The following is a 12,158-nucleotide window of genomic DNA, read 5'->3' as shown; positions in this document are numbered from 1 at the left end:
TTTATTATTCTTAAAGGATAAAAACCAACACTCTGGGCTAGAATTTAGATTCTAAAACTCCAAATAGCAGATCTAACCATGTTACCTACCTCAAATAAACTCCAGTGACTTCCTGGTGTCTCCAATCAAATATAATATCTTTTTGGTGTTCAAAGTCTTTCATAACCTCATTTCTTTCCTCTCCACTTTTCCAGTCTTCTGATATCTAACTTCCTACCAAAAATTCTTCATTCCAGTAACCATAGCCTCTAGGATATTCCTTGAACAAGGAATCGCTTGGCTTCAACAATTATCTCTGATTGTTTTCTATGCCAGGAAAACTCTCCCTCCTTATCTGTGCCTCCTGGTTTCCCTGGTCACCTTTAAATCCCAAGTAAAATCCAATCCTCAGGATTCTTAATCTAATACTTTCCTTTTGTTATTTCCTCTTTATTCTGTACATAGCTGGTTTATACATATTTGCTTGTTGTAACCACCATTGAATGGAAGAGACCTAACCTCTTTTCAAAGCTACATCATTTAGCAGAGATGCCTCAATAAATGCTTACTGACTGCTTAGAAAAGTGACTGAAAAATAATTTAGATTAGAGATCTCAGAGTGAAGACATTAATATTATTTTAAGAAATTATCATATTAAAAAGAAAGGCTATGTTTTTGATATAATAGCATTGTATACTTTATTAAAAGTATAATTTAAGTTTGAGATTTCCAACATATCATTTACTATAATTTTTTTGCACTTTGTGTTTTAGAAGGGATCAAGATTTTGATGATTATTTTAAATTTAGAGAAAAATAAGTGTTCAAACAAATAGTCAACATTATAGCTAGCATTTATATATTATCTTATTTAATTGTTGAGATAACCCTATTAGGAGGCAGGTGGCTGTATTATAGATAGTGTACTGGGTCAATGTTAGTCTCACACAATTACAAGTTGTGTGACCCTGGTTAAGCAACTTAACCATTGCCTGCTTCAGGTTACTTGACTGTAAAATGGGAATAATACGTATCATGTTTTTGTGAGGATAAAATGAGATAACATTTGTAAAGTGCTTTGCACTTTACACTAAGACACCACTTAAATGCAACCTCTTGTTATTGTTATCACTTATATACCATCCTAAGAATAAGATTTTTAGGTACTTATAGTAAGACAGTTTGATATACCTTTTAAATAGGGGGAAAAGCAATCTATTATTGGGTGAATGCCAATGATAGGTGTTTGTGTGTGTGTGTGTGTGTGTGTGTGTGTGTGTGTTATATCTTTATTTCATAAATAAATGGTGATTTTGTACATTATATGGAGGGATCCTACATTTCTAATGACAGTGAATCACTATGATAAGAGAAAAATTGTATTTTCTCTTTAGATTTAATTTAAGATGTCATTATATTGTGCTGTAGCAATAACACTCTGACTTAGGCCTAAAAAGTGGGTACTCTGGGATCAAATAGGGGATTCTGTGTTCTGAATAGATATAATAGTGTCCATATTCTAGTGGTTAAACCACGGATGACAGTATATGTTTTCTAGTTCCAGGAGACATAAATTGTGTCTACTTCAGGTCAATAGCCTTCCATCAAGCACAGACACTGAGTCTGCAGAATGAAACCAGATTGATTTAGGAAGGCATTATAGCTAAACATGCTGCTTGAACTTTTAACTTCAATAATATTGGAAGAAGTTTGCTAGCCCAAACAGTTCATTAGTGCAGAATAAAGAATCTAATTACAGTTCATAGAAATATATTTCACATATTTTCTATGGAGGTCTCTTCAAATAAACTAGCAATCAACAAGGAAACTTGCTTGGTTCTCAGCTGTCAATGGACTATGGTTGAACTATTCCACAAAGCAAATTAGGCGAATTCCTACAACTGCAGGTTCTGGCAGTTTCTGGGCTCCTTTCTCTCAAAAAAAAATATATCGGGGAAATTTCCAAGTAAAAACTAGTGTTTATTTAATATTTTAAGGTCTGCAAAGCAATTTACAAATGTTAAGTCTTTTTTATACTCATAACTTTGGGAGCAGGTGGTATTATGACATCCACTTGCAATGAGAAAACTAAGTTTCAGAGAGATTAAATTACCTGCCCAAGGTCAAAAAGCTATTAAGTATTTGCCGTATAATTCTTCCTGATTTCAGGTCTGGTGCTTGATCTGCTATACCACTTAACTGTCTATTTATATACCCATAGGGCTTAAAAATAAAAATTACAACTTGGACAAAGAAAAACTTCTACCCCAATGGATGTTAAAACAAACCAACCTGTTTTGGTCCCCAAACAACAAAAGTGACAACACCAACAATCAGATATTTATAGGGAAAAAATTTCCCCCTTCTTTGAAATCATTCTAAAGGGTTTTAGATTGCCTTACTGGTAAGACTTCCTTGAAAGGCCTGTAAGCACTCCGATTTAAACAAAAGCAAACAGACAAACCAAAACATTTTACGAGCTACATATTTAATAACATCTAAAAATTCATATGTTCAGTTCTTGAGGGTTGTTTCACTCTAGAAGCAACACAAAGTAGTTAATACAATTCAGCCACAGAATTAGTCTTGTATCAAGAAGGCACATTTATAAGAATGACTCTAGGGAATACATATTTCCATAAAACTGAAGTTTTTTATCCTTGCAGGAAAATGATATTCATTGTTCTTGATTATGTGATCATAATTTGAGGTCTTTTCCGCATGAAGTTACCAAATTGAAAAATCAAATAAGGACTTTTCAAACCCTTTTGATTTCTTTCTTCCTCTTTGCATTTTATGATCTTTTGAACAGAAGAGTTATAATAAACAGGGTAACAAAAGATCTCTCAGAAATGAGAACTAATAGACAACATAGTGCAGTGGAAAGTATGTTGAACTTGGAGTCAGGAAAGATGTGAGTACAGATACTTCCCTTGACATGCACCAACTAAGTGACAATTCATATCATTTAACCTGAACTCAGATTCCTAATTCATATGTAATTAGTTTGTAATATATAAAGGCTGAATAATCACAAAACATACCCCAAATAATGACTATTACTATAGTTTTGAATTTTTAAAATTCTATGAACTTACTTAAAATAAAAAACATAAAGTTGATGAAATTAAAATCATCATGGATATAGAAAATAATTTTAGCTTAAGTTCTTCCCTTCTTTTCTCTCTCCTACTTATTCAATTCTCACTTCAAGCCCATTTCAAATTCCATCTTTCTCATGAAATCCTCTCTCTGAGGGTCTCATTTTAGCTTTTTTCTTCTCTGAACAATCATAGCATTTGTACAAAATGATTCAACATCTCATTATAAGTAATTTTAAAGATTTATTTTTCAAGTCAATTTTTTATCCATAATGAGACTATAAACTCAACAGGCCATCTTCTGTGAATTCTAAAGACTACATATTAAATGTGAATCTACTTGATGATTGCTTGAAAAGTCCCCTATCACATGACTTAAGGCAATATAAATAATTTTCTTAACTATAATATGAAAATAAAATAAATTTTTTTACAAGGAAAAATATATTTTCTGTGCTAATCAATTGAATTTGTTATGTAATTCATAAGATGTTAAATACATTTTCTGGTATTAATAAGTGAAATCATGAGTAGATTTGTTTGGAAATTACTGAGGGAAGGCAAATATAAGAACAAAATCTTTACAATGATTATACAGTTTCATAAAGTAAAAAAATATGCATAAAATAATCTTACCTCTTTGCTGCCCTCAATATCTGACTCGCTGCTAAATTCTTCAGTATTTACATTTTCAAAATCAGATTCTCCCAGGGCAATTGGTACTGTGACTGTGAGGCTTGGATTGTGAATGATAGATTGATAGTCACTCTCATCCATCATATATCTTTCCATGCTGCTATCAAAACCACTGGTCCCATCTCTATCTGTATAGTGATATTGATCTTTGCTCATTTCAGCAAGTGTACGGTTGGTTATGTAATTTTCCTTTTTCATATTTTGATCATCTACTCTTCTGATTTCATTTGAAATCTTTGGCTTCTTAACAAATGCTTTTCGAATGAATTCATGAATGTTCCTTTTCACATAATTTATTCCCTTTTTGATCCTCACCACTGCGAGCTGAAGATTGTTTGCATCAGTATCTTCTTCTATAGCTGTAAGATTATCTGAACTAAATGAGCTAAGTAACAAAGCCAGGAAAAGGTTCAGTACCTACAAATAGAAAAGAAAAAAAGTACAAAGGTATCATTTTTTATTTTCTGAAGGGATATTGATATACACATATATGCACATGTATATGCATATTTAAAATTTATTCTCTTTTTTAAATCTGCAGATAAAAATCAGAATTTCTATAAAAACCTCTTTCCTTGTTTACATAGAGATAAACACCAGTTCTCATTGTCCAAAGGAGGCAGTCTTATGTTAGTCTCTTGATGTGTTATCCCATGTGTCCAACAGGAGATGAAGTTATTCATATTTATAAAGAAAGATTGTTATTATGTCCCTAGTAGAATTATTTCTAGGTGATGCATGTAAAAGGAACCAGAAATTCCCTATTGCCAAAAGTCTGTTTTAAAAGATTTTTGAAAAGAAGGTGTGAACAGGGAAAATTTACAGAATGGTTTTTACTACATATATAATTATTTTGAATCTCTGTGCATTGCTTTTCTCTTTTAGCAACAAGAATGGATTAATTATTTGAGAAATGTTAGTGATACATTTATGATTTGTGACATGTTAGTATGCATTTCCAAAGAAAAATAACAGAAATTGGACATAGGAAAAAAATATTCTAGAGGTTTCCTTTTCTCTTGAATATTTTTCCCCATGTCCCTTCCTTTTGGTTAGCGCTTGATGTTAGCCTTTCAACAATCACTTAATTTAATAATTTATGCCTTAAGAAATTGTTGAGTACCTTAATGTCTAGATGAAAATCACAAATTATAGTATGCTAACTCTTCTTTAGTTATGAATAAGATAATCAATATAAATGAAATATCTTGATAAGTAGAAGTTTCTTTTTGATTAATGTACACTCCTTCCTACCATGTAGAATTTAACTCATCTTGTAGTTCTGTGAAAAATATTGGACGCAGGTAGACCTTGGTTATGGACTGAGTTTTTGTGACTAAGTTGTAAATGATTTCCTTTCTGTTGGTCAAAGGTTCTTCCTTTGTACAATTAAGAAGTTGAGCTAATTGAAATGAACTCAACTAGAAAGAGGAGGGGCAATAATCTGTACATAGAGATAATACTGATCATACATTAACCAAGTTACCCATGTTTTATTGCATTTTACCTAATCCATTTAGTATTTCCCATTTATATTTTAATCTGGTTCAGATTGCACTTCTGACTGGTGATGACCCTACACTCATGCATTTTGACACTACTCAGCTACCTGATTCCTAAAGGTTTTTGTTAAGTTTCAAATTTTTCAGCCTTTTTTGTTTCTGAATTGGTTATATGACTTGTGCATAATGCTTCTTATTTTCTCTTATTATCAACCTATCGCATCTAATGATTACATAATGTTCTTGTATCATATAAATATTACCAATGAGAGGCAGGAAAAAAATAATGGGAAGAAAAGATGGTCACAGGATATAAAATGGGAAGGTAAGTGGCACAGTGGATAGAACACTGGCTCTGGAGTCAGTAGGACCTGAGTTCAAATCCAGCCTCAGACACTTAATATTTGCCTAGATCTGTGTGACCTTGGACAAGTCACTTAACATCATTGCCTTAAATAAATAAAATTTAAAAAAAAGAATATAAAACAACTTATAATAGTTATATACAGACTACAAATGAATGGTATATTTCCAAAAACACCTTATTTTTGTTTAAACACTGAAGGAAATCACTAGTAAGGAAGAATAAGAACTGTACTTGATAGAAAGAAACCTGGAGTTAAATTTTGTCCTATTATGACTACTGCCTTTATGATCTACTCTGAAACTTTGGAAATTTCTTAAGATGCAAAACTGGAGATAAAATAACATGTTATTGTGTGAATATAGAGGGTTAGATTAGATAACTTCATGAACTTTAAGACTGAGTTAACATGATTCTGTATCAAGCTTTGAATAAAGAATAGTCTCTTTTGCATATCAAAAAATCAATCTAGGAGGGGGAGATCCTTAGGGTCTCTAGCCAAGGGAAGAATGAATGAAGGAAGGAAGGAAGGAAGGAAGGAAGGAAGGAAGGAAGGAAGGAAGAAAGGAAAAATAGAAGGAAGGAAAAATGGAAGGAAGGAAAAACGGAAGGGAGGAAAACTGGAAGGGAGGGAGGGAGGAAGGGAGGATGGGTAGAAGGGAGAGAGGAAGGAAGGGGAAGAGAGGAGCTGAAAAGTACTTGACAAAAGCAGACCAACAATAAATATTTTCTGCAACAATTGGAGATAGCTTTCTGGGGCAGTCATGGTGCAGTGAATAGAGCACTGGCCTTGAAATCATGTCTAGAGTTTGAATCTGATCTCAAACAACTGACACCAATTAGCTGTATGACCTTAGGCAAGTCATAACCTTGATTGCCTCACATCCAGAGCCATCTCCTATTGGAGGATTCATATCTGGCCACTGGATCCAGATGACTGGAGGAGAAAGTGAGGCTGGTGACTTAGCACAGCACCTCCTTCCCCCACACTCAAATCCAAGTCAGGTGCTTGTCATGGTATCACCTCCCTGATGTCATGATCTTCTTCGAGAATGAAGGACAAACATTATTTGATAGCTTTATACAACAATTGGAGATAGTCATTCATATATCAAAGCTCTGTCTACCTCCAGTCTTCTTGCAACCATTATAATGACCATAGAGGTTCTGCCATGTTTAATGGTTCAGAGAGGGACAGGGAATAAGTAAAATTAAAATAGGTATTTTTCAACACTAAAATTACATGTGGCTTGGCAACATGATCATTTGATGAGGGGACTAAAGGCAAGCTGAAATAATGAGTTAGCTCCATATGACACCATTAATCTAGAAGACACAAATTCTTGATAAAGAGGAATCTAGACCCATTTCTTCATGGGAAATGGCTTGAAACATCTCATTAACAGGAAACAGAAAAGAAGGGAGAGGAAGGGTCTAAGAAGAAGCCAAGATACAAGCATAAATGAATGCAAAAATAGATGCAATCCCATCTAATCATTAAGCTTTGTAGAGAAGTACAAATAAGCCTGAGAGAAACCAGGTGATATAGTTTATGCAGTGATGAGTCTGGAGTCAAGAAAACCTGAGTTCAAATCTAAATGGATGGAATGTTGGACATGGAGTTGGGAAGACTCATCTTCCTGAGTAAAAATCTGATCTCATATCCTTGCTAGCTGTGTGACCTTAGGCAGGTCACTTAACCCTCTTTGCCTCAGTTTCCTCTTCTGCAAAATGAGCTGGAAAGAAAAATGAAAAATCATTCCAATATCCTTGCCAAGAAAACTCCAAAAGGGAACACAAAAGAGTTGGATATGACTGTACAACAACAACTGAGAAGCCTAAATAATATCCTTCACCTTTAATAGTCATTTTCATTTTTGATAGCAATTATAGAATTTCAGCAATGAGGAGTAAAAGTTCCAGGCATTATTCATATGATGCTACTGTTTTTAATTAGATAAAGTACCAGTTCTGCTGTAGAATGTTATTAGTGAAAAAGAGTGTTGGAACTTAGAGTCAAAGGAGTCACAGGCTGCATTAACTCTTAATGGTTAATGGATTTTGAAAAATTCACTTAATTTGAGTCCTAGCATCTTCATGAGAAAAATGATTACTCCCTTTTATTAATAACTAAATTATTGAATCAGAACCAAGATTTTCCCCCTTTCTACTTCTTCATTCAGAAACCAACTAGGGTGGGAAATCTCACACTCAAAGACTTAATTAGATTGAGATCTAATAAAACAGTAAAAGAAATTCTAAGTTTAGACTAATGGGAGGATTTCTGTTCAATATGCTTATTCAAGTGTGGGAAGATGTGGCTTTTCCCTTTTGTCAGACAGGTTATATGGAAATTATTGTCTTTTTGACCAAGACTTGTATGATCCAATTCATATACCTAAAGACTCTCACTGTAATATAACCTATCTCCCATTTATAAGATACATTCTCTCATTAACTCTTAACCAATAAGAGTTGATTCCACTCTCAGAAATATCCCAAGAGAATATAAATCGTGAGTCACATCCCATTAGGGTTCTTTGGCACTCAAAGAGGCATTTACCTATTTTTTTTATAAAGAAACATACTAGCCTTATTAATTAAATGATTGAATTATCCAGAAAATTTTAAATGCTACATTCATCAGCAACATGGGGAAAATACTATTTATATTATCTCAATAACAGAGTATTTGTAATAAAAAATGTTTTGTAAATTCTAGTGTTATATAAATGTAATTACTATTACAAATGGGAGTTATTAACATATCTACAATCAAGGTAGTTTAAAATCTGTTGAATGCTAACAATTCAACAATATAAAAAATTAAAGCAATGAAATTTTATGCAAGTTTTCTGTATGTTTGAAGTCTTCTGGTTACGTACCACTAAGTTTCCAATCACCATGACCATCATGTAAACAATGAGGCACAGGGATTGACCTGCAACCTCCATACAGTCCCACATAGTTTCTATCCATTCTCCACACAGCACTCGAAATACAATTAGGAAGGAGTGAAAAAAGTCATTCATATGCCAGCGTGGAAGTTCACAATCACTGTTGATCTTGCAGACACATTCTTTGTAGCTTTTGCCAAAGAGCTGCATGCCAACCACAGCAAAAATGAAGACAATGATGGCCAACACCAAGGTCAGGTTTCCCAGAGCCCCTACTGAGTTACCAATAATTTTTATCAGCATGTTCAATGTTGGCCAAGATTTTGCCAACTTGAAAACTCGTAGCTAAAAAAAAAGCAAACAAAGCACCATCAACATTAATTAAAATGATTTTTTTTAACATTTCAGTGACATAATCAGTACCAGTTAAAAAAATGAAATTAGGGCATGTATAACCTATATCAAATTGCTTGCCTTCTCAATGAGGGTGAGAGGATAGGGGGTAGGAGAGAATTTGGAACTCAAAATTTAAAAAAAAACCTAGTTTTAAAACTGTTTTTACATTTAATTAAAAAAATAAGAGACCAAAAAAATAAAAAAAGAAAATCAAAATCAAATTTAGCTTCTGTCAACAGTATTATTCACTGAAAATTTACCTGATTTATGTGATGTTTCACTGATTCTCAATATTCATATCATAACATTCTATTTTCTACAAGATAATGATCTGGTACATTTAGGAGTTTGGAATTTTATTTAAGAAATAATATGAACATCGTTCACCTATATTCACTCGCAAAAAGTCTTTTATAACATGGCTACAACAGAGGATCTAATTACAGATTTAAAGTCAGAGAGACCTAGTTTTGGGTCCTGTCTGTGATACTAATTCTGTGATCAAAGTCATTAAAATTTTCTGAGTCTCAGAAAAGACTGTAAGTTTGGTCATAGAATTAGAGAGAGTTTCCCTAACTGATGAAGCCATAGATTTCTGATGTGCTAATAGATTGATACAACATTCAATCTGGGGAAAAGATCAACAACTATTTTTATAAATAATTTTTTAAGTAATAAAATAATAGCTTTGTAATGGTATATAGTGACTTTTAGAAGGTATTATTAGATTCGCAACTGTTTCTAATATATAAAATAATAAAGTAAAGTTCAAGCATTTCAACTTCTAGCCCTCATAAGAAGAGTTGGCACATAGATTCCATTTTATAAATGCTTATTAGTTGATGGATTGCTGGACAGTATAACTTATCCCTTTCCCCATGTTAAAGTGTTTTTTTGGTTTCATTTCTATCCCAAGTACAAATATCAAATTGGAGGCTCCAGGTTTCTTTAAAAATCTTAAAATTGATCTTGTATTTTCACTTTCAAATATGTTACTCCTCGAATTTTCTTCACTTTCTACCCAGATCTTCTAAGGTCATATCCTTAGTTTAACTTAAAAAGGAACATTTTCTTATGTAAAATCAAAGATCAAAGGCTTGAAAAATACTTCTCTATTTTTTCTTTCTCAAACATGGAATCAAACATAGAATACAACCATTGGTCTGATCTATACTTACCAATCTGAATGAACGGAGGACAGATAATCCTTCCACTCTGGATAGGAAAAGCTCCACTAAACTAAAGGTCACGATGATACTATCGAAAATGTTCCAGCCTACTTGGAAATACTCATATGGATCCAGAGCAATTAGCTTTAAAACCATTTCTGCAGTGAAAATCCCAGTGAAGACCTAAAGACAAGTCAATATGATATTCTAGGACCAACAGTGTCCATACAATCTTATGTTAAAAAAAATTCAGGATTAATCTCCTTAGCAGATTTCACACTGATTGTAAAGACAGAATGGTCATCACAAAAATAATTCACACCACTACTCACTTCCCATCTCATACTAAGATCATATTTTGTGAAGATCTTTCCACTCCAGATGGTCAAATCTTCTGTAATGATCTAATCATCTAACAAAATATACACAATGTTGGATTGAATTAGGCAGTCTTTCTGGAAGATGACAGAAGCAACATAGCTCTTGGTTTTGAAACGACCTCAAAGGCCATCCAGTTTGATACTTCCATTTATGATGTGGAAATGGAGGCCCAGTGATTTAAAGTGATTTAACTAAGATGACACAGAAGCTCCAGAGGCAAGATTTGAATTTAGATCCTCTAACCTCAAACTGAGTACTTTTTTCCAGGTACTGCACTCACCCCCTTTGACTGATAGGGATACATCTTTGACACTTTTATCTTCCAGTGTGAGTATTTCTAGTGTTCTAAAGAATATTACTATGACAAATGACTTATTAATAGATTAATCTGTAAAAGGGAGAAAAAAGAAATCAGGATTGTAAAGTCATAGGGTGGTCAATGAAGTACCAAATTCTAACAAAGAAGCACATTGTAAGACATTAATAATTCATCATTTTAGTATATTAAGGGTAAATAGTGAATAGAGTGCCAGATTTAGATTTAAAAAGATTTTAAGATTCAAGTCTTGCCTCTGATTTGGATGACTTGACTCTTGACTGCATGGATTCTGTGCCAATGGGCAAATCACTTAAACTGAGGTTAAGAAAGAGATTTTCTCTCCTGAACCTCCAGATTGTCATTTGGTAATTTTTTGCCTGAATCTCATGACTGTCATTTGGTAAATTTTTGCCGTGACAAATTTGTTCATTTTATAATAGCTCCAATTTTGCATTTTAGGGCTGTGGAAGCCTCTGAAATCAGTTGGACTGGGAAAAGTGACTTTCCCCAAGGTCAGAATGTCTATGCTGAGTATCTGAGGGAACAAGATCTAGAATATTAATGGAATTCTTTCTTTCCATTCCTCATCAGGAAACTCTGACTCCTGAAAACCAAATTCTGTAGATATTCCTATTTCTTTTCTCAAAAGCTCAAATTTGAACTCTGGGTCTGGTTAATGGTTTAATTTTTTCCTGTTAGCTAATTTTTTTTTTATCAATTCAGCATTACTTCTTTATTTATTATTAACATGACATTTTCTTATTCCTAGAATCTACTGTTATTCTAATACTAAAAGGTTAGTTCATAACCTCAAATATCTTCATTTATCTCTTTCCATATAAACCTCACCCTTCCTGGAGTACTCTCTAGTCCTCTCATCTAGAGCTAAAGATAGAAAGCTAGCATGAACCTTCTTGACATGGAAATGCTAAAATTTCAATGTGAGCATTTATACCTTGAAAATCAACAAACATTATAAATCTTGGTTTATATCTTTTTTGGTTGTTTTGATTTAAGAAATTGATAGAGAAAATGTTAATACTGTAGATTAAATTAAAAATTGTATACATTTTTCTAGAGAGTCAGTTATCAAATAGTTGCCAGAATAATCTTCACTAAAGTGTCTTCCAAAGTGCCCATTTGAACCCTTAATCTATACCAAAGAAATTTTATTTTAGTCTCAAATTTTTCTTACTCTTACATTACTGAATGAATTGATGTGTTACTTCTCCCTATAGAGAATACTATTATAAACCTTTCTTCCATTTTTCAAACCATGAGACATTGGAGGAGAGGTAGGTATATATTTTTCTCTCTTTACTGCCATTAGAAATGGATAGGAATATTGTTTCCT

At 33.0% G+C, this 12,158-nt stretch overlaps 1 protein-coding gene across 3 annotated transcripts in view; it reads right to left on the bottom strand.

Annotated features, from left to right (window-relative positions):
• Window positions 1-12,158, bottom strand: part of LOC141507805 (sodium channel protein type 9 subunit alpha-like) — a 194,211-nt gene that overhangs the window by 68,733 nt on the left and 113,320 nt on the right. For all 3 annotated transcript variants that reach the window (XM_074215796.1, XM_074215795.1, XM_074215797.1), the window contains 3 exons: window positions 10,114-10,287; window positions 8,528-8,884; window positions 3,717-4,193 (listed from right to left, as the gene is read on the bottom strand). In XM_074215796.1, the coding sequence (XP_074071897.1) occupies window positions 3,717-4,193; window positions 8,528-8,884; window positions 10,114-10,287 (1,008 nt within the window). The remainder of the gene's footprint in view (window positions 1-3,716; window positions 4,194-8,527; window positions 8,885-10,113; window positions 10,288-12,158) is intronic.

The sequence above is a fragment of the Macrotis lagotis genome, chromosome 1, assembly GCF_037893015.1.
Source record: "Macrotis lagotis isolate mMagLag1 chromosome 1, bilby.v1.9.chrom.fasta, whole genome shotgun sequence".
In the NCBI taxonomy this organism is placed as follows: Eukaryota; Metazoa; Chordata; class Mammalia; order Peramelemorphia; family Peramelidae; genus Macrotis; species Macrotis lagotis.
The sequence above is the reverse complement of the archived record's forward strand: the minus strand, read 5'-3'. Positions and strand labels throughout refer to the sequence as shown.